Source organism: Cupressus sempervirens, chromosome 5 (assembly GCF_028749045.1).
Source record: "Cupressus sempervirens isolate cs-2001-9-10 chromosome 5, ASM2874904v1, whole genome shotgun sequence".
Classification (NCBI taxonomy): domain Eukaryota; kingdom Viridiplantae; phylum Streptophyta; class Pinopsida; order Cupressales; family Cupressaceae; genus Cupressus; species Cupressus sempervirens.
Window position 1 is genome coordinate 60,774,951 of NC_143122.1, and position 24,454 is coordinate 60,799,404.

General features: G+C 35.8%; 1 protein-coding gene across 3 annotated transcripts in view; it reads right to left on the reverse strand.

Moving 5' to 3' along the window:
• The window catches only part of LOC149554544 (putative triglyceride lipase), a 329,392-nt gene that overhangs the window by 251,843 nt on the left and 53,095 nt on the right, over window positions 1-24,454 (reverse strand). For all 3 annotated transcript variants that reach the window (XR_016364383.1, XM_089828589.1, XM_089828587.1), the window contains exon 4: window positions 10,317-10,384. Coding sequence is in view for 2 of the 3 variants with exons in the window: in XM_089828589.1 (XP_089684715.1) it covers window positions 10,317-10,384 (68 nt within the window). In the remaining variant the exon portion in view is untranslated. The remainder of the gene's footprint in view (window positions 1-10,316; window positions 10,385-24,454) is intronic.

A 24,454-nucleotide genomic window follows, 5' to 3' on the forward strand; every position in this document is an offset into this window, starting at 1 on the left:
GAATTGGGGATATAGAGATCATAGGAAATAAATATCAGATTTTGAAGACACCCATATGAAATAAATATCAGATTCTGAAGACACCCATATGGATCCTCGATTTCTCCACATCTCTAAACATCTCTAGTACCGCACAATGTTACCTAGACGATGTACGCAGCAGTGATATCTGATGTTTTTAATCTGCCATGAATTCCTCATATGGATATTACAATAAGTAAAACACGCGGGGGATATTTCACCACGATCTGGAACAATCTAAAACAGATATCGTTGACAATGCCATGACTCAAAATAGAATGTTCGACATGCGTACAAGAAGTTATTATTACCAAAGAATATTCAATGGAACAAAGTATGTATAGCTACAGGTTTCTGGATGCATATCTGTTGCCATCATCTTCAGAAAGGACAAATACAATCAGCCATACTACCATTAAATTGAAATAGAGGAGTGGATATGATTTATAAAGGATTTCAATGTAATAAATGTCATCAACGGAGTACACCAAATCAACTCCATCTGACATGCCAACAACATAATTAGTTGGAAGAGATAAAGTAATACAAGGAATCAATAAATCAACATCTCGTATTTCTGTCATCAGTATTGCCAAGAACAAGTTAACCAACACATAAGAAGGAACTTTGAGAATCGGGGAGAATTATACTAAATTGCAGATGCAAACTTGAAAAAAAAGATCCTTTTAGAAATACTAGATGATATTTTCACTATCGTTTTGACCTGGGTATTGAGCTGTGTGAATGAAATTTAACGTCATAAGGAGTACCTATTGGAGTCGATATGTATCAGAGACTGACATGTATCAACAAGGGTAAATATTATAAGTGGAATAAGAAGTTATCATAGTCAGTCTTCATAGACTCACAGAACGAAATCTATTCCCCGTATATTCAAACATGAAGCATTTTAGATACATATATGTTTGTGGACCAAAGATAATTACAATTCAAAACATTATCAAATGGAGTTGCTGAAATCAAATCACAGGATCATATAAGAAGTATTGTCTAGTAGTTCTGTAAATTAGTCTTCATCAATATCAAGGTGTAAGATCTCGACATTGATAAAAAATAAGATAAATTGATAAAAAAAAATAATTAAGAGTTATGCAAATAGAGGAATCTCAAAAGAACATTACAAACCCAAAATTCTAATTGGGAATTTTAGAGTGAAATTGGGAATGGTTTTAGTCGAGGGACATTACATTGTTGGTTGCTTGTTTTAGTTTGTTTGTGAAGGAAAAGTTGGAATATCCCCCAAAGAGTGCGTGTATCTTTCCATAATTCCAGCTTTCATATCCAATCCATTTCCGAAATTTCCCAACTCCATTTTCCCCTAAAATGTAATCGGACTTTTATAACCTGATTACACATTTGCATATGTTAAAAAAAGCGAGTTTTTCACCACATGTAAATGCATTTCTAAAACCTGATTGTGGGAAAAGCTCACATTTTTTACCATCAAAACTCTTATCCACATGCATCCATATGCTCCAAACTTGCATTCTTATCCACTCAAAGCCAAAAGGGCATATTTTGCCTATATGCAATCAACCTTGAAAAACTGAGTTTGATCATTTTTGCCCAAAAAAGGAGTTGTTCATTTCCAGCCTATCTAAGTGTTCAAAAAGTATCTAAATAATACCCAAAACACTTATCCTCCATAGATTTGTCACATTGTCCAAATCTTGAAACCCTCATGGATTCAATCCCATCAGAAGATGTTTTCTCTCTTTGGAACTTTCATGTTGCACCAAACTCTTCAAGTCAAGATATGTCAAAATTTCTTCAAGGAATAGAGACATTTGTTCGAGAAAACATGCTTTGAATCAAAGGAAGTAATAATTCATTTGGTCTCCACTTTCCCAAAGGCTGCCAAAGAACTTGAGTTCGTGTAGGAATGGGCTAATCACTTCAATTCAAATGGGAAAGTTGTTCTGAGTTTACATCCAGAAATAAGTTGTCAAATAACGACTGGAAATTCATTCAAACAAGAGGCTATCAAAAGATGCAAGACTGCAGTTATCATGTGAATGCACGAGCTTAGAATACAAGAACTCTCGACAACTTGATGTAAAATAGGATGGGGAATGGTTCAAAGAATCACACTCCAGACACCCTACTAGAGTTACACGCAGAAGCTCAACACAAATATGAAATAACAAGCAATTATCTTTATTCCAATGCAAATCTGCTGAGATAATATTCTTACAATATGCCAAGCATAAGCCCTACCTGGTTGCAGCCTTAACAATACAATTACCATGACCAAGGTTAGAAGCTTGTGCTTTTAGAATCCAATTATATCTTTCTTTGTCCTAACCACTCTAATCTCCCCTATTTACATCCTAGATCCCAAATATATTGCCATCAGATATAGGTCCTACCCTAAAGGGAAAATCAACGACCTTACAACTAAGCAAACAAACATCTGTCAGCATAAAGATAGGTCCATACACAATCCAAGAAGAGATCCCCAATTCAACAAGATGTCACTAAGCCATATGAACTTCGCCGAAGCAAATTACCATACATTACTCAGTATGCCAGAAAAGAACAAGCTTCAAAAAAAGGTAAAAGATAACTTCCATGTGAAGTGCAATCGGATTCCGCAAACACTCGATAAGGATCCACGACAGGTCCACATTAAGTAACCAACTTCGTAGAAGAAATAAGCACAAACATCAAGGGTTGTCCCACGAATAGGAGACTGGAACATAATGAAAGAAATATTTTTTGTTGATACAAGATTGCTCAAGCACCTAAGATGCTCCTGCATCACAACTATTAGAAAAAGGAAATACTAAGAGTGGGGGCAAGGGGGAATAAGTTTTCCACAACTTTTTTCCCAACTATGGATATCATATATTAATCTCAAACTTGCATAAATGATTAAATTGATAAGCAATAATAAGCGTACCACAAAGAAACTCATAACACCATATTTGGCTAACTAAGAAATTCCTAGCCAAGGGAAAACCCCAATGGGGATGGTACCTACAAAATGATCTAACTCTAGTAGGGAGTTTGGAGAGTGATTCTTTGAACCATTCCCCATCCTGCCTTGGGCCAAGTGATATCAGAGAAAAAGATTCTTTCCTTGCGAGGTCTTGGGATCATGGAGAGTTCTAATTGTATTGGTTGTAGGGTCGCAAACTTTAGTTATGACCTATAACTTGTAGAGGGTTTAGATTCTTGCAGGAACTATTGTCAAAATGGTTTGAGGTAGAGGAAATGCAAATCGTTCTCCTATGGAAATGTTGAGACAAATAGTACCAAGACTTGAAACTATTGAAATAGCCCAAAGAAGAGGAGTACCTCTTGAGGATGTTAGTGATGATGAAGAAGTAGTTGCACCTAATTCTGAACCTGAAATGGAACAAGATGAAGAAAGGCTCTTGAGAGCTTTGACTGGAGCAAATTTCAAACCCTCTTTTGATCCTTCTAATTACTATGGAAAAATAACTTGATACTAATGCTTTGTTGGATTGGATGTTTGAGATGGAGATATATTTTGATTAGGAGAGTATCCCTAATAATCAAAACGTGAAGATAGCAGCCACTAAATTGAGTGGACATGCAATTCTTTGGTGGGAATAGCTGCAAATTGATAGACAAAGGAGAGGAAAGGAAAAGATCAAAACCTGGGTTAAGATGGTTGGTAAGTTGAAAAAGAAATTTCTTCTTGCTGATTATAGGTTAACTTGTTGAGAAAAATGCAGAATCGAAGGCAGAAGGACATAACTGTAAAGCATTGTACTGAAGAATTCTAAAAGTTGGATATCAAATCTGAACATATTGATGATGAAGTTGAGAAGGTTGCTAGGTACCTAAATGGATTAAGGACTTCAATTTAAGCTGAAATCAGTTTTGTAAATATGGAAAGTGTGGAGGAAGCATAACTTTATGCCTTAAGAGCTGAAGAAAAGTTGGAAAAGAAGTATGAACAAAGATAGAGGAAGGGGAGGAAGATTGCAAATAAGAAGAGGTAGACCTTATGGGGAAAGTAGTAGATCTGATAATGCAACACAAGACAGAGGCAAAACAAAATGGAAAGAAGATAGCATTGGCAGAGGAAGAGGTAATCACACTGGAAGTAATTATATCGGTTCAAGAGCACTTGTTTTAAATGTGGGGAGGAATGTCATAGAATTTATGAATGCTCCTTTTTCAGTAAGAAGACAAGAAACAGTAACACAAATGCTTTAGTTCAAAGGAAATTATGGATTTGCCAAATGAGCCTAAGTGTGGAGAAAATTTGATGATCAAAAGAACCTTAAGTAATGAAGAGATAAAAGATGAACTTGTTTTGACAAAAAGTCTTTTCAACATCAGATGTAAGATTGCAAGAAAATGATGTAAGGTATTCATTGATAGAAGCAATTTTGATAATCTGGCATCTAAAGAATTGGTTTCAAAATTACAGTTGCGGATATTGAAGCACCCTAAACCTTATCACATTGCTTGGATAAAGGATGAGCATAAATTACTGGTAAGTGAACAATGCCTTGTGAAATTTAAGATTGGAAATTATTATGTTGAGTTCTTATGTGATATTATGCCTATGGATTGTTGCCACATTCTTTTGGGAAGACCTTGGCAATATGATAGAAAAGCTTTACATGATGGTACATTGAATCAGTAAACTATCTCGGCTACTGAGAAGAGACAAGTCTTATTACATTTGATAAAGAACCCTAAGAAAAATAATTGTACTACAGTTATAGTCTATTTGGTCGAAGGAAATCAGTTTACAAAAAACAAAGAAAAATAAATTGTTTTCTTTTCTTTAATTCCTAGAAAGACAGAGAAACAAGACGAACTTGAGCATGCACCTAAGATTGGAACCTTGCTCAACAAATTTCAAGCTATCATTTCAGATAATGTACATGATGGTTTACCCCCTGTGAGAAGTATTAGTCATTCCATGGATTGGATAACTGGAGCTAGTTTTCCTAATAAAGCACCACATAGATTGACACTTGCAAGAAATCAAGAGCTCAATAGACAAGTGCAAGAATTTCTTTAGAAAGGTTTGATCAAAGAGAGTTTGAGTATGTGTGCAGTACCTGCAGTATTAGCACTAAAAATAATGGAGAATGGAGAATGTACACTAACTCTAGAGCTATAAACAAGATAATAGTAAAGCTATAGATTTCCCTTGCCTAGGATGGATGACATTATGGACTGTTTGAGTGGAGCAAGTTACTTTACAAAGATTGATTTGAAAAGTGGCTATCATCAGATTTGAATCAGAGGAGATGAATGGAAGACTTCTTTTAGGACTAATGAAGTATGAGTGATTGGTTATGCCTTTTAGTTTAATTAATGCACCTAGTACTTTCATGAGATTAATCAATGATGTCTTGAAGAAATTCTTGGGCAAATTTTTGATTGTGTATCTTGATGACATTTTGATATTCGGTAAGACTAAAGAGCACCTAATGCATATAAGACAAGTATTACAGAGATTTAACGAACTACAGTTGTTGATCAATTTGAAGAAATGTTCTTTTATAAAAGAGGAGATTGTGTGCCTTGGGTTTGCAATCTTTGTTGATGGACTAAAGATGGATCTTGAAAAGATAAAAGCTATTCTTGAATGGCCTACACCTGAGAGTATTGGAGAAGTTAGATATTTCATGGGTTGGCACATTTTTATAGAGTTCATTAGGAATTTCAGTTAAGTATGTAATGCAATGACAAAGACTATGAGAGGAGACAAAAAGGAATTCAAATGAGCACATGGTATAGACAAAAGCTTTGAAACATTAAAACAAAGCAGAATTTCTTGTGTTTGCTTTACCTGATTTACCCAAAGTTTTTCAACTGGAATGGGATGCTTGTGCGAATGTAATAGGAGTTGTTTACAGTGAAGAAGGTAAGCCTATAGCTTTCTATAGTGAGAATTTGAATGATGTTAAGAAGAAATATGCAATCTACAATCAGGAGTTATTTGCAATTGTTCAAGCCTTGAAGAAATAGAGACATTACTTGATGTCTAAGGATTTTGTGTTATACATTGACTATAAAGCCTCACAATACTTGGGTAGTCCGAACAAGTTGAATCAAAGACACACAAAATGGGTAGAGTACATGCAAAATTTATCTTTTGTGTTGAAATACACAAGTGGACACTCAAATAAGGTAGCGCATGCATTAAGAAGAAGAAGCTTGTTAACTGAGATGAGTATTGAAATGCTTGGTTTTGATGATTTAAAGAACTTGCATGAAATCGATCTTGACTTTGCAAAACCTGGGAAAGCTTGTAAGAAACTTATACGAGATGAACAAAACAAATATATAGACTATTTCAATTAGGAAGATATGTTATTTAAGGGAATTCAGTTGTGCATACCTAGAGGATCTATGCGAGATAACATTATTAAGGAGAAATATAGTGGTGGACTTGCAAGATATTTTGGGATTGATAGAATAGTGAAGTTAATTGTACTACGCATGGAAGTTATCCTTTATATTAGCTCGAGGCTTGTTCTTTGTTGGCATAGCGAGTAACGTGTGGTAATTTGCTTCAGTGAAGTTTACACAATTTAGCGATGTCCCATTGCTTTGGGGATCTCTTCTTGGATCACGTATGAACCTATATTTATGCTTACATAAATTTGTTTGCTTTGTTGTAAGGTCGTTGATTTTCCCTTTGGCGTAGGACCTATACTTTTGTGATAATCATATCTACCAGCTGACCTATGTGTCCTGATGGCTATATATTTAGGATCTAGGATGTAAGTAGGGAAGATTAGGGTAGTTAGGACGAACAAAGAAAATTGGATTCTAAAAGCATGAGCTTCTAAGCTCGCTCATGATAATTTTATTATAAAGGTTGCAACCAGATAGGCCTTATTCCTAGCACATTGTAAGAATATTGTATCAGCAGATCTGCATTGGAATAAAGATAATTGCTTGCTGTTCCATGTTTATGTTGTGCTTTTGTATGTAACTCTAGCAAGGTTTTTGGAGGGTGATTCTTTGAACCATTCCCCATCCAACCTTGCATCACAGCTTCAACATTTTCATCATTTTTCTTATAAGACATTTTGCATGTAATTGATTTGTATGCACTTGAATTACATGTTCCTTCATCCATGTAATCAAATAAGTCATCTTTCCTATTTGATTTGTTCAGGTGGTTGTGTTTCTCCCACCTTTCTCCTCTTTTCTCTCTCCTTTTCCTATATAAGAGAGGGCCCTTCACTGTAAATATCATATTTTTATATATGAAAGAGAACTCTGCCAAGTTTGTGCAAGCATAACTGTGATTCATTGTACAAATTTGAAAGAAAGGTGAATACAAGAAGCAATTTGTTTCGAAGTTGTGACTCAAAGCAATTGTGGTGATACAAATGGGAAGCTGCGACTTTAATTTGTGTTGTCTTAAATTCACACATATTATTAGAATTTAAGTTACTTTCATTCATAAATTGGAATAACTTATAGGCTTAGAGTTTATAAATCAACTACTTCTGGAAGTTTGTGTGCCCCAATAGTAGTGATGTATATTTGAAGAATTGCATAAGAGTTTGTGAGCTTCATAGTCATTCTTATAGTATAGAAAAAAAAGACATAGATCTAAGTTGCTACACTTTCAATCATCCTATGAGTTGACGTGAGTTTATCGGTATCACTATTCCAATTTTACAATAGCAATTTAGTTAAGAGATCCATCTTCCCCATAACCCACTCTACGAGTAAATGGATTCTTTTTCTAAAAAAGAGAAAAGAATATAAGTAACACCCCTTTCAGTATATCTACACTTCTTTCTTACCTTGATTTGATCCAAGTAACAGTGTAAAGGGGGAGTCTTCCCTTTAAGGTACAACAGACATTGTCTCACTCGTAATGGCTAGTACTCCTATTTTGCTACAAAAGTTATAATGAGAGCAAGGACAAGACATGTAGATATAATAAGTAGATATGCTAAAATGACAAAGAAGATTAGAAGACCCACGTTTTGGATCTGATCTTTTTCTTGTTGTGCTATTCCAAATTGACAAGTAACGCCGACTCTACGATTGAAACTACCGAATCTGCAAAACCCAGAAATCGTTCGGCAATATTGCAGATGTTACTTTTGCACGAGGATGACTTTCTCTTAAATTAGGAATGTAGTGCATCCCTAATTAACTGTGTCTAATCCTAAATCTTATTTCACAATTTTGAAGAATGACGAAAAGGATATCCAGACCTGCAACTTGTTCGCCAATCCAAGATTCAAAACCTGCAATAAAAAGAGTTTTTGCTTGTTGATGGTTGGTTCGCCTCAGTCGAACCCCAGTTTAGGAATTAACCTTGAATTGGAATAATTGAATTGCAGAAATATAAAGTAAATGTTCCCATTCACCTTACAATAGTCGGATCTCTTGAATCAAATGTGATAAGCTCTCTTTACCAATTGACTTGGATCGAGAATGCAGATGAATGGATGTAGAAGATGCAACAAGGGACCTTGAATGGATTGAGGGAGATCTTGAAGGTAAACTCCTTCAATTGTTTATAATTCTTGAATCTTTGATCTTGAATGGAAGGATTTCCTTGAAGGATGCTTGAATACTTGAGAACTTGAGTGCTTGAGTGCGAGTACGCAATGAATGCTTATGCGTACTTGATGGATGAAAAATAGAGAAAACGGAGGGGTTTATAAAGTGGTTGGAATTAACTTTCTCCCGCAAGACAACTTTTTGCACTATGGGTAAACCCAAACTCAAGATATAAGAAGAGGACCCAAAATAGGGTCCAAGTAGAGATGCACTACATCCCTGATGGGCCTATCGAGGACGCACGCACTACATCTCTAATAGAGAAGGCACACACTAGGTCCCTACAAACCTGGACCCAAAACCGTAGGAACTCCTTTGAGGTCCCAAAATAGGTCTCAGATCTTAGAAATTAGGTGCAATTTCTGAGATATGACTGCTGTAGTGTGGAAAAAAGATTCCAAGTGATTGGATGCGGGAAAGGGAGGACTATACAGTTTCTCACATTAAATAGGTGTTAAACCATCGATAAATTGAACTGCTTCCAATTTAAGACGGTATATTTAGCCCCCACTTTAATGAGAGTGTGGACTAGATCCAAATTCTTGCTAAAGTACTACACAAGACATAAGATAATCTTATTATAACCAAGGAGACCAAGAATCCATAAAGCCCCCAAGGGGTTGAGTCTTTGAGATTTCTATAATTGAATAGTGGCTGCAATTACTGAAAGCTAAAGAATATGTGCTTTACTTATAAGCATTTTATTTAAGGATGACTAGTGAGAGACTTTGTGGCTTAGTCTCTCACTATTAATTATAGTTAAATCATAACTCTGACTAATCACAAGAGACTTTGGCTTCCTCTTCTTATTCCACCCAAATATAACGGTAGAATGTCCTCTTAGGACTTGTTCTTACATCAACCACCCAGCCACTAATATTATCATAGAAATAGGAACTTTTGGTAAAAGTTTGAAGCTATAGTTGTTTACAAATCATTCCTGAGGAAAGAGGAATTGATTAGGAGAACCATCCCCTTTGTAATTTCAGTTAAGTCCCTATTGAGGCCAGCTATGGTAAGAAGGGAGCCTCTACTATTGTTGAGAGGAGAGAGTAAACTACCTATACATTGCCTAAAAGTACAATTTTGCATGTTGTGGTCTCGGTGACTTACAAACAATTTAGCCAACAAATACAACTCAATTTTCGATAAGGAAGCAATGATATGTACATGATAGAACTTGAATAGAAATCAATTCATCAAGGATGCCCAAAATAATAATGATGAATAAAATTGTGCAATTTATGTCAACACACTTGTGACACTCTTTTATGTATTGCAATATTGTACTTTTAATTCCTGCTATGCCTATAAAATCCAGCACAAAATTATATGCACAAGAAGTTGAATCTAATGATCAAACTTAATAGCTTAAAATGCAATGTTATATTTGGAAAAAATGTCTATATCTTTGTGCATTAGAAAGCATTTTGTCACAATTGTGTAAAGTACAAATAAGTCTCTGTTCTTCTCAAAGGAAGTCCTTTCATTAAAATTTTGTGAGAGTAAACTACTTCATGATTTCTAGTCCAAAGACCCAACAAATGGTGAAAAAACATGTGCATAGGAATCACAAGAAAAAAATGTTTCAATTGTGTGGAACAATTACTTCATAAATTTTTGTCCAAAGGAGTCAGCAAATGATTAAAAAAATTTCATGTGCATGGCAATTACTACAACAAAGTGTTCCAATATTCCTTAAGACATAACATGATCAAGGATAGAGAAATACATACGCCCAAATAATCTTGCTCTTCACAACACAATCACCAATTTGGATGACCACATAAGGATCACTTGTCCCCTGTATGATCAAGAACATCAATAATTTTGCAAAGAAAATCCATCATTGCATTAAATTTTGGCTGTATTAAATTAATGAAACAACTTTATATCATAGTGTTGATAATCTTGCTAACCCATTTTAAGAATCAGACCAAGACATAGTAAAATGTTCAAACTTTAAAAGAATGTATCTTAATAGAGTAAATATAGATTAGACTATTAAATAGATTAATAATTAGTATAGAGATAAAACAAATGTCGGTTCTAAGGTACCCTAGCTGGATGGAGAAATCTTTTATATAGGTAACTGTTGACACAAAAGCTTGCACCCTTGCCTAAAGTCTTACCTAAAGGCAGCCTTGTGTAACATGGAAACAATCTCAAAGTGTGGGACTTTGCGACTTGATATTGAGTCTCTGGAGAAGGCCGGTTTCCTTACTATCAAGATGCACCTAACTATTTCTTGAGAGGAAAAGGGAGATAAAATGGATGAAAGAAAACTACCTAATCTAATCTAAGAGGAGGTGATACACCAAATAGTATGTTCAACCTTACTTCTGCCCAAGAATGCACAGTTCACCATTACAACCTCAAAGTATATAAATTCAATCCTTGCTTAATCCAACAACCATATGTAGATCAGAAACCAAAAGAATGCTATAAAGGAAGAGACTTCACTTTATATCATTCAAAAAGCCAAGTAGATACAATCATACAGTCGATAAATGAAGACAATACATTAACACAAAGGCAAGAAGGTATTACGCAGTATATTAATGGAAGAAAGAGATACATCAATGGAATATATTGACTCAGAGACAAAAGGAAATTACAGTAGCAGAGCATAGACATACAATACTATAGAATCAGAGTAAAGATCAATCCTAAGAAGGGTTACAAAATCTGCTTTTATAGTGCAAGCATAACTCAAATAGCTTCTACCCTAAGGCAAAACTCAACAATTGCATTCAAGATTTGATCATGGCACAAATCTAGATGTAGGAAAATCACTTATTCGCCAAACAGAAGCTTGAGAAGACAGAAACAACAGCCATTGTCATTCTGACTGATTAGATGGATTACCAGGCGGTGATGGAGTGTCCCTTCACATTTATCAAGCATGGGGAACAATAAAAGTGGTTGAAGGAGATCGAATAGATCAGATCTGCTATCAAAGAGTTACTTCCTTTGTTATCAATATGCAAAGTCAGCCATGTCATCAATCAACTAGAGTCAACCTTCAAGCCTTTCTATGTGGACCAATCATACTTTATCATTCCACCACCCTGCTAGCATTCAACTTATGTTTTATGTTTGACCGCCCGTGATCGCAGCTTCGCAACCACCTTACTTCATTAGTTGTTATTCCTTACGAAACCATAAATCAAAGCGTATTGCTCCTTTGCAGCTTGTCCTTAACATCTTCTCCTAACTGTCGCAATCAGGCGACAACATGAAACTGGCATCTCGCATCATCGACATTTAATATCCAACTGGCATTAGATGCCTAGGACCGTGCAAAACTATGATCCAAACTGCCAACATAACATTCACGTCATCGCGGCATGATCCCTCACTTGACATGAAATGCCCGTGACCATGCGAAAATGGACTTACCCATCGTTGCTTACTCTCCACCCGGGCTCGCTAAGACATGTGGCACGCTATCGTTATGTCGCTACAACTTTTGATCGTAAGTTTTCCTACAACGATATAATTACAGTTGTAGATCCAATCGATCAAAATACAATTGGGATCCCTCCTGCATAGTTTAGCTCCTCGACCAATCAGGAACTACCACATGACCAAGGTCATCCATATGGTGCCATGCCGCAACTCTGCAACCTTAACCCAACATTATCTTTAACTCATTTTAACCATGTGAAAAGGAAGAGACAATTCATTTGGTTCAAGTCATAACTCCAATGAAACTGCGACGATTCAGTACTAATTGTGGTTCAAGTCATAACTCCAATGAAACTGCGACAATTCATCTGGTCTGCTTATTTCATGTTATCACTGCTTCACAACTTGATTCTTTAACCCATCACTGACCCCAGTGACCATTCACAGAAGGTGATTCGCGACTTCGCCATCCCGACCATGGTTAACACTAAATTCTCTGCGATCATGTGAATGAGGAAGGCAACTTAAACCTTTAGTCAAGTTCATAACCCTATGACCAAGCGATAAAGAGAGATTGCTACATTGCCACTCATAACTGGATGTTAGCCTTCTAAACCACGAAGTCACGTTGACTGCTGAAAAGACCATGTCGCACATTTGCACCTCCCCTGATGGTTAAGCCATAGACTGCAACGACTAGGAAACGAAGGGTGGTCGCACGATCGCAACTTGAGTCTCCAAGGGGAAGAATAAAAAGCCCGAGACGTAGGATATAAAGTGCATACCTATGATTTTAATATATCTTTTATAACATTTGATTATTTGAATATTTGAAAATATGACCATTGTACATGTTTGATAGGGAAAACTCAAATTTTGGCAGGAGGGCAAAAATGGCTAACAATAACCACAAGCTTTACAAACCAATTTATAAAATAGAAAAGTTAGCCCAGTAAAATCAATTCAATTGAATACATAATTTTTTGTGTACAATGATGTAGTCCATAGAGTTTTCACTTTTACTTTCCATACCATTTTGTTGGTAAACAAATTTGTCATTACAAGTGCTTCTTTGAAAATGACCCAATTTGCCTAAGTAGTGACAACTGTGCCAATAGTTGGAGCGATTGAAGCCCGATCACTATCAAACTTCAACCTTCCTCTGCATTGGAGAGGGGAAGCTTCCTAATATTATAGGTGTATATGTATTTTTGTGTACTTTTCACCTAAAAGTATGAAGGATATTAAAAAAATAAAGAAAATGGATAAGATAAATTGGGAAATGCAATCCCAACTTCTTCGTTTTTTGAATCTTGTCATAGACTATGGGTTGTCGAGTAAGCTCTAATAAGATCATCTTCTTTGTTGGGTATAAATCGGAAGTTTGTACAACTCCATGGAAAATCCCTAAACTCGAATATATTAAAGATGGGAAATTAAATGAACCAAGTGTCATAATCCTCCACCAACTTCATTGTGCCAATTGATAATCTCATGTGCAACCTCTTTTGTAGAGCCCTGACTATGCGCATGGAAAAGACATCATTTACCCTTGCATAATCATCCCTGGAATACAAATGCAGTTGTGGGTAGCATTCATGAACTTTCAAGGGTTGGGTTCGGCTCCTAATCTGTCCTTTGCATCTTACTCCATCATAATTTATCCTCCGTACTAGCATTAAGATGATGTAAGAGCTCATGTAAATATTTCTTGAGTGCTCTAGATCTATCAATTATTCATTCAGGTTATCACTTACAAGTCCAACCCAACCTATCCTGTCACCTTCTCCCGCCACCTGCTAAACAAAGTACCACTTCCAAAACTCAAATTTATAGGAATGAGGCATGCCAAAAATACGACCAAGTCTCATGATGATGTCTCTATACTCCTACTGCAAGTCAAGCCATACTAGTTCCTTAGGAATCTTGGAATGATGCAATCTATTATTTTCCAACAATTTCTTGTTAATTATTTCTTCACTGAACTGAATTCCAGCAGTATAGACTTTGAGTGCCTGCTCCTGTGTTTTTTTCACCATCCTAGGGTGTGAAGGAATCCCAAAGGCACTAGATATGGAAGCTGGAGAAAAATCCACAAGAATATTTCCGTCTAGATCCTTGATTGTTCTATCCCGAAGACTATAATGTTTGGCACATTTGACGATCAGCTTTGGATGCTAAAAGGAAGGAGGGAAACCAGCTGCAGCATCAATTCCACTTCTCATGATCCTAGTGGCTAGATGCGTAGGAAGATGGTCATTGTATCCAAACATTCTCCAATTGAACTCTTTCAAACTAAGACCACCAAGCCTTGTATCTCCAATTTCTGGCCACTTTGACATGACTTTGGATTCGGGGTAGAATCCTCTCTTTTCATTTTTTTTCAACTGTCCTTGTACCTCTTCTGTTCCTCAGGGCTCTTCCTTTCCTCCATGCAAAACAGAAAATGGTCATATGTAAGAATACGCAAAAAGCATATTGATGTTGACTATTGATCTGATTTTTTATATAACAAGTTGCTCTTATTGATATATGTATTGCAATCTGCTGTTTGTTAACTATACTATACTTTCACGATGTAGTCAGCTATTTTTATGGAGACACTGATATAAGGATTGCTTAATGCAATTGTTGTTTCTGATATTTGATTCAACTTGGTGATTATGGAAATGGATTGTTGTTGACGATCTTGGTTAAGTATATTGCTGTTACTAATACAGGGATCTTATCATCACAAGTGGCTTAGTTTAGTTGACTTGAGGCTTGACCACATGAATTGTCGGTTAGAGAAGTATATGATGTTCCTTGGATTTCATTATTGATAACATGGTTCTCTAATATACTTTTTAATATATCAACCAATCCTGGTCAACATCAATCCTTCATGCCGATGCTTCATGAAGATGTCATCTGGAATATCATAAAGTCTTATAGATGAGACAGATTTCCTTTATATGGTATTACTTCAGCTTTCACCTTGATGTCTCCCACAATATAAATGGCTCTGCCTACTGCGAGCTATCACCTTTCACCAAGAATATTCAAGGGTAATTGTTTTTAACTACTAAATGCCTTGCACAATTATTACTTCTTGCTAACTATTTCAAAAGTGTCCTAGGTGTGCCACACTTGGACCAAACATGTATTCTAAGCTTAAATGGTTTTCATGGATAGGATGTGAACATCACGATTAATGTAAATATGTTCTTAACCAATCCATGTTAACACAATGCAAACTAATCCTTTAGGAGAAGAGTGCCAAATATGATAGAAGCTACAAAGCAGCAAATGGTTTTATATCAAGCAAATTTTTAAGGTCTTGTTTCCTCTTTGTAATAAATTGAGATTTAATTGCTTAAAAGAAATTAGTTTTATATTATTTCAGTTGTAGAGTTTGTATAAAAAAACAATGTGTTAAAAACACATTATAGAAAAGGAATGTTGAGTGTATACTTCTACTACAAAAATTATCATTCAAAGGAGTGAACAAAAGTCTTTATCTTTTTTGAAGTGAACAAATACATGTAAATTGATGTAAAGCCTATGCTGTGAAATCTTACATGAAGGCCACTCATTCTATGTAATTTTGTCGATTGAAGTAACTTAGTCGAACTTTCTAATGATTCCATTTGTTTATTAAGGTAATAACATTGGGTATTGTTTTCACAGCTTATCTCATGGAGTAATGTAATGGTCATCCATCTAATCATTTTCTATATCGATGCTAATTCATTGTTCTCTCATTTGGCTAGCAGTTAACATTTCTCTTGTGTTATTCTAATGCAAATCGATCTCCCGAGCCTTTTCAGCCTGAGCAAAATTGCATCAATTGAAACTTAAAATTTAGTACAATGACCAAATATTCAAACACTGGTACCAATTTGAAGAATTCACAACAATTTTATGAGAATTTACCAAGGTGAAAATCATTTTGTAACAAACGAATTTCCTTTCTCTTGGCCACTTATGATAATTTTGTTCTAATTATCTCAGATTGGGCATGTAATTCTGAGACGGATCCCACTACTTTGGGGCTTCAGTGCACCTCCGATGACAGTTCTGGTCCACTTTCTATTTATGGTTGCCACCTCCACCTTTGCGAGTCTTCTAACCTAGTGATTCTGAATTGCCTCTCTTGTTTCCATGGTTCTAAGTTATTCACTTGTTGGCCTCACTGTGGCAATGTGGGTGTTGTGGACTACGACCTCACCTTTGTTTCCTTCGTTTCATCCATTTTTCGCTTTACCATCTTCCACCTTCCCTTGATCGATCATGCTCTCCTTAGTCTTGCACTCTGCTTGTCCCCTTGCCCTCCACCTCCTCTTTCCCAACCCCCCACCTTTTGTTGGCCGTACACTTACCCCTATCTTGGTGACCTTTCTCCTGTAATGGGCACCCCTGGATGTCCCAAAAAACTAAACCAATTTGCTGAAAGGAATTTTGTCAAACAGTTTGCATTCAACCTCTTATTTCTCCGTTTAATGTTTTAAACCCCTTATAACTCCGAAAATCAAACGTTTATTTGTTTGTTGTGTTTTGTGCATGGAATTGGTATCATAAAACATAAACAAGAAAGAAACTACAATAATATGCAAAGTGGAAATGAACTACTGCTAATAAAATGTTATTTTCAGAATTCATAAAACCAAATACATGGCAGATTTATCAACTCACTAATTACTTCAGCCGTATTGACATAATACTCCAGCCCATGCTTTCGAACTTTCTGCTACAGTGCTTTGTCCTTCAATCAGTCCACTACCTTCGTAATATCATTCCCTCAAAGCGGCATAAGCGTCGAAAAAGTAGTGAAGAAGATATGAGCAAAATACCAAATCTACCTGTAGCTGGAAATGCAACTAAATTGCCTGATAATGAAGCCAATAAGAAAGAATTCTAAAGGCCAAACCCCAAGGGAATGACGTCTAGAATGTTACAAGAGAGGATAGACATCCTCAAATGCCAAGAACGAAGCTGCAACTCACACACCAATTTCTTCTCATATTCAACCTGGCTAATGAAGCCACAAATGCTTCCTTTTATTCTATTTCCAAGGGTCCGCTCAACTCATATGGGCAATGTGGGATAAAAGATGTGTAGTATATAAAACATATATTAAAATACCCCTTATGTCTCCCTTGGGTACACATCCCCATAAAATAAATATTAAAGTAACACTTAAATATTTTACAATTAAATTAGACGTTACTTTAATAAAACTTCAGGCATTAAAATGTATTAGCAATCGGACTCCGAATAATGCGAGTGATAGCTCATCGGAAAGCTCTCACCAAGGCGTATCAAATCCAATCACCAAAATTGACCTGCACTGTGTCCTGCCGACTTACTAAAAATAGTAAGTATGCCTGAAACTGAGTAAATCAACTTCGTTTTGGCCCAAACTGGAAATGACTAGGCCAAAACACTCCAGGATCCCATTAAACCCTTCGTTAGCCCTCGGGACCATGTAGAACAAGGCTAACGCACACACACTTGGTCAACTGCTAAAATGTGGACATTACATCTCCCCATGCTCTTTAATAGAATGATCTGCACTTACTTTCCTAATTCTTGATCGACAAACCTGATCTATCTGATTCACAAGACTGGTTTGGCTTTGGACCCCAGCAACTATAGGACCATCATGATTGGGCACACCTTTGCCAAACTCTATGCCACAACATTGAACACTATTCTCTCTAGAAAGTGGTTTTTGGGCCAATTACTAGATCATGGACCATATTTCGACGTTACGAGCTATCATTGAGGAGGCCAGGCACCACTCGGTGAAAGTCTACTATTGTGTCATAGACTTTCAAAAGGCTTTTGATACCATCGCGCAGGTGGCCCATTTTTAGAGACTTGGAGACATTGGGATTTTTGAGATCCTGTTGATAGCTATTATGGGATTGTACGAGAGCGTGATAGGCAGATTTAGGACTCCTGAAGGTTTCTCCACTCCTATCCAAAGCACTATTGGGGTGAAGCAGGTTTACCCTCTTTCCCTCACCTTATTTGGAATTTATATTGATGAGCTTGAGGCCTTTCTCAAAGACGCTTCGCTCCGTAATGATGGTTGTTATTTACATCAAGTCCTAGTTTCCATTCTCCTATTTGCAGATGATGTGATCCTCTTATCCTCCTCTCCAGAGAGTCTTCCGAGAGTTTTGGATGGCCTAGCTTCTTTCTACAAGCTTCAACAGCTCACTATGAAACTAGGAAAGACTCGAGTTATGGTCTTTAACAGCCTAAAGGCCTTGCATCTGCACTTCTAATTCCAAGGCCAGGAGATTGAGATTGCCTCCTAATATGTGTACCTCGAGGTCAAGTTCTCTTAACCTCGCTTCAATTTGAGTCCTGTCATCTAGCCTAGATTTAGTAAGAGGATGGGGTCCCTTGCTATGCACGAGAGACAGTGCTTCAAACATCACTTCCAAGACATTGCGTCCAAGTTGTCCCTCTTGCACTCCTTGGTAAGACTGACAATTCTGTATGGTTTTGTGGTTTTGGGGCCGTCTCTTCTTGACTCCGATTGGGCTTCTATTAAGTGCATCCAAACTTTGTTGCTCCATCATATTATCAAATGTCATCAACTCACCCTGTTGTCCTGTATTTTGTCATCACAAAATGTTGGTAACAGCATGATACTTTTCCAAGCTAGTTTCGCGTTTCTCTAAGCTTGAATTTGATATTTAATTGTCTAATGTTGATCGATTGATCCATTTCAATTCATATATCAAATCATTTTATTAAAGGCCTTTATCAAATCCTTTTCGTTTTTTTTTTGTCAAGCCTTTGCTTGATTTTTGAAGCCTTCATAGTCCGTTCTTTGCTTTTGAGTTTGTGTTTGCTTGTTTTTAGTTCTTCGATTTTGCTCATTTCATGCCTTTCATTTTTCCCTTCGATTCAGTCTAACCTAGAGGTTAATCGGAGTTGTCAATCAAGAGTTATGCCTATTTTAGTGCCTCAAAAGTGGACATTTTAAGTACAACAGCACGAATTAAAAATATGATGTTATCTTTTCAATTTGACATTCACTTTTTGAAAAATATAACTTATGTTCACTTTTTGTTATGTTTTTAAATTACTTTAACTTTAGATTTTTAACTTAAAGTGACTATAGTGCACTTTATGTTATAATTTTAAGTTGAGTTACTTTTTAATTTTCCACTTAAAGTAACTATATAACTATATAGTTTCATTTTTATTCTTGGTTTAAAAAAATCAAATGTTTATTTAAATATTACTTTAAACTGATGTTTATTTATTACATTTCATAATATGATAAATAAATATTGTTTATGAACCATTTTGTAACATTTTTTTAATTTTAAGTGAATTAAATGACTTAAAGTTTTCATAAGTGGACATTTTATATGCAATAATATGTAAAATCCATCACAACTAGACTTTTTATATGTCATTGCATACAAATTTTACTTTGGTGGACCTTTTTGATGTCATTACATCAAAAGTTCATCATAAGTGGACCTTTTTGATGCTATGGCATGAAAAGTGAAGTTTTTATATTTAAACATCTAAAAAGTGAGTTGCATTTTAAAATATGATTCCTCCTCTAAAAAGTCTATTTTACCTATAAGCATGTTTTAAAATATGTAATGATACTCAAAAAGTGTGATTTTGAAGAGGTGCATATTTTAAAATGTGTATGTGACCAAAAAGGTTCGATTTTGGAGAAAGACATGATTTTCACATATGCATTGAGCTTCCAAAGGTCCGTTTTTGAAGAATAACATGCTTTTGCCTTCCGAAAACCCAATTTTGTCATAACTCCGGAGTTTCTCAATGAATTTGCATGAGATTCATCCCATTGGAGGTGTTTTTGGTTGGCAATGATTCTCTTGCTTCTAAAAAGGATTCAGTACCCTAAAAAACATTTTTGAAAGCTTCATGATAGATCACATTTTTGGAGAAATTTGCAAAACAATCCATTTTGAATGCATGTTTTTCCTCCCAACCAAATCAATTTGGCATATTTTGGAGGTTACATTGCGTTGTAGTTCACATTTTGGTGTTTAAACACCAAAACGTTTTGATCTTGCATCATGGAGAAACACTTTTTTGCTAAAAACGTCCCAAGCATTTTGTTCTTCCAAACATTGGATCTTGGAGTGTTTTTAGGGCACATTTTGGTAACTTGTACCAACTTCTCCTTGATTGCTGCCTTCTCCTATTTGAAATTGTGAAAGTTTGAAAGATTCAGACATTTCTAACGAATTTTTCAAAGATTGGAGCATCTTTTCCCTTCTTTTTTGGCACATGCAAGTGGACTCTTTCTTTCTTGCTTTAAGTTCATGCTTATCTTGCTGATTTTGTGCATGAAATTGCATGATTGTTGCCATTTGTGAAAATCTTTGCCATAGAAAGTGTTTTTTTCTTTTAAATATGAAGTTTTTATTCATTTTAATGTTTTTAGTTCTTTCCCAAGTCCCAATTTCGAATTTGAGTTTTGAAGTGCATTGCATCTTGGCATGTTTGAGCTATTTTCCAAAGGTACATTGTTTCTTTTGTATTTTGTGTTTTGTGCTTGCTTGTCGGTTTTCTCCACTTGGAGAAATTACAAATTCTTTCCCAAAAACTTGTTTTTGCTTCATTACATGTGAAAGCATCATCATACTCCACATTCTATTTCTATGTCACAACACTTCATTTCTCACTCAACGAATTGCAATTACATGTTTTTCATCCCATTTGCCATCTGCATATGCATGTAATCCCATTTTCCACTTCCATTTTCATCCATCTTACTTTTCCCTTCCATTCACACGACATGATTACATAAAATGTCTTACGTGTAATTGCATCAAAAAGGTCCGATTTTGATTAAAAGTCGCATTTTGAAAAGTCAAAAAGAAGTCATTTTCACCTCCCATATACTTTGACTTCTCCTTTTAACCAAAAGTGACTATAAAATTCATTATCTCACTTCCATTTTTCCATTTCCATCCCTTCATATGCATTTATGTTTACGCATCTTTCCATGCTTTCCATCTTAACCTTCATTCGCACATACATGTGAAGTGTATTCTTTACCCGTATTTGCATCTCATTTCACCCTTCACCTACCGTTACATGTTGCATTTACATATACTCATTTTTTTATGCAATAATGCCTTGAAAACGCTAAGTCACTTTTGAAATCAACAATTTTCATTTACACACATTCTCATTCCATTCCATTTCATTTCATCTTCCATTTTCTCACTTTCATACCATTTCATTTTGCATTCCGTTCATTTCATTTCGCATTCTATTCCCTTTGCATATGTATATACTTTCTCTTTGAACTCATTTTGACAGATTTATGAAGTCTCCAATCCATTTTTAAATCTTCACTGCTGATCCGGAATTCACTTGTATGGAGATTCCTTCTGATGATGTATTTATGTTCTGGGATTTTTGTGTTGTAACGCAAGCACAAAATATGTCTTTGCCATCCAAATCCAAAGGCAAAATGGAATATCAATATGATAAAGAATTGGCTCATGCAGCTCCTTTTTTAGTCATATCTATTTTGGATAACGTATTGAACGCAAAGATTGGTCATGTGGATGTAGCTGATTTTCTACAAAGAGTTGAAGCTTCGGCTAGTCATGAAATGAAGCGCATTAGGAGAAGCAACATTCTCTTGGTATCTACATTTCCTATGGCAACTATACAACCTGAGTTCATTTATGGATATGCAGGGCATTTTACTCCCAATATGAAGACTATCAAAGATGCTAACAGCAAGGTTATCATTAGCTTTGATCCTGAAGTTATAGAACAAATCTTCAAAGTTCTACATAAATCAGAATGTGCTGATTTGACTAAAGGATCATCATTGGCCTGCTGAAATGAGGAAAAGAGCAATTATCAAAAATATGTCAGCCTTTAGTGGTTAGACAATAAAAGAAGCAATTTTTCTAGATGGCCAAAGACTGTTCATCGGTCAAATTTCAAGCAAGAGTATAAGGATCTCATCATTCTTCTCAGTCGAATTTGTGGCCTTAAAGATTCTATTGATTTTGAGCAATGGATGTATAAGTTCATGTTTCAAATTATGGAGAATAAAGAACACATCTTTTGGGGAGATCTTATCAGTACTACACTCTACCAACAGATATGTAATGTGGGAACATCAGTACCCTTCTCCATGAATTCTTATCTAGTTTACATCACTGCTGCCATGGGATCTTTCTCTGGTCTTTCTACCAAAGGAGATCATTTACAAGTTCCTATTTGGGATTACTATGACCAAATCACTTTGGCAAGTAGTAAATTCCACTATAGAAGAGTCCAAGATGCCTTCTTCAAACATTTCCGGTGCTTGTTTGATAAGTTGTTGTCTATCAAAAGAGTATCAGATGCAACATGGGAGAAGGTGAACCAATATGGCTGTATTTTTCTTCAATTTCCCACTTTCACATACTTGAGAGTTGAATATTTCAAAGGAGAGCCGTATACCTTACCTAGATATGCTACAAATCAAATCATCCCGATGGAGCTAGCTAGACAGCTCATGGATGTGCAGAGTAATCAACATGCTTCGCATAGGCCTAGTTTTGCCATTACCTCAACTAAGCCTTTGGCTATTGGCAATTATTCAATCATTTTTGTGCCTAAAGAAAAGAACATGGAAGCAGAGTTGCAATTGATTACTTTGAAGAAGTTCAATGCCAGATTTGATTTTGATTATCGAGAGATGAATTCTCAGATGAAAAGAGCCTACTCTCATGTTCATTGCATCGAAGACATCTGGATAGATATGAGGACAGAACTTGACATCATGAAGATGGATTACTGTAGCTTAACCTTGTAGCAAATAATTGATCTTAACATGTTGGAAATCCCTTCAAATTTTCAAGTTGAAGATGATGGTGACATCCTTGATCCGGAGTTCCATCAAGCTGGCTTTAATAAGAAGTGTCATTTTCCTATCCAATGGCAGCAAAAAAAAGGTACACCTATTATGAATAGATTTCAATCCATTTTCGTAAATACCAACAAATGGATGAAAACTACAGGTCTTAAAAGAGTAAATCCTAATATGGGTTTAGATTGTGGAAGTTTTGGTCCTCCTAGTAGGAAATCACAACCGAAATTTATAGGGAAAGATGGTGCCTCATCTTCTAATGCCAAGGATTCCCTCAAATTCAAATTGAAGGGTGGAAAATGAACTAAATCATCTCAAGTTCCTAAACCAATTCAAGAATCAGTGGGAGAATCAGAAAAGAATTGGAACAAAATCTAACAAAGGAGATTCAGATGAAAAAGGGGAAATCATGATCATATCTCCTTCAAAGCCTGCACAAGCCCATATGTCTTCTATACATGAAGAGCCCTTCTTGAATGAGGTTGATAATGATGTGAATTCATTTTCCACTGTTTTCACTCCTTCCATTCCAGTCTCGGAGATTAATATCATGGCTCTTCCTATTTCGTTTTCTGCTCCTCGCGTCCCTCCACATAAACAATATGATCACTCAGCAAATGTGTTTGAAGATTTTTTGACTCTTACTAGTGGTCAAGTTTCCCAACTTGATACATCTTTGAAAAGATTTGAGCTTTTCATGACAGAATCTTCTCAACATGTTCCTATGCCTTCAGCAATACACACTAAATCTTGCTCAATCACTACAGATATATAATCTGGATCAATACCAATGGTCTCCACTGTGCCTACTTCTTTGGATGAAAGTTTTAGCCTGCCTGCATGGTTGAGTAAAATAACAACAAAGAGAACGAAAGTGGTTGTTCCTCTTGACAATATTCCTATTAAGAAGACTAAATCCAAATCTTTGAAAGATAAAATTGTTTCCAAAATTTTGGTTAATTCTGATAAAACCAAATTTGTTGAGGTTGCTAAGCCCTTGGTAGATAAACCTATTGAAGAACTTACTCGTTCTGACTACAAGTTTACTAAGGTTGAAATTGGAAAGCAATAACATTTGAGTTGCTTGCAAGATGCTCAAGATGCATTGGGTAATTTATCAAAAAGCAATCATGAGCTTTAGGAAAATAAGAATCAGCTGAAACAGGAGGTCTCTCATTTGAATGAGGTAATCTAGAAACAATCTTCTCAAAGTGTTGTTGTTATGTCTCAAATGTCTAAAAAGAGAAGGTAGATTGAAGCCGCCAAGTGTTGGATACATGAAATCATTTCTGAAGAAGCTCGAGCCATCACAGAGACGTTTGCAGTTCTTAGGCATGTCAAAGAGATGAATGAAATGGAGCAAAACTCAATTTCTTCTTTGACTCAAGAAGCAGATAACTTGAAGGAAATCCTTGATGATTGGGATGAAATGGTGAAATTCAATTTGGATGCCTTGGTTTCATGTGGCATTCTTTCGTCATGTGAAATGTTCTCCAAATTTCAAGGGCTCATTGGTTACAAGGAAGAGACATTAAGGAACCTGATCACAAAGTTGAAGGTGGCCTTTAGAGATTGTCAAGCAGTCGA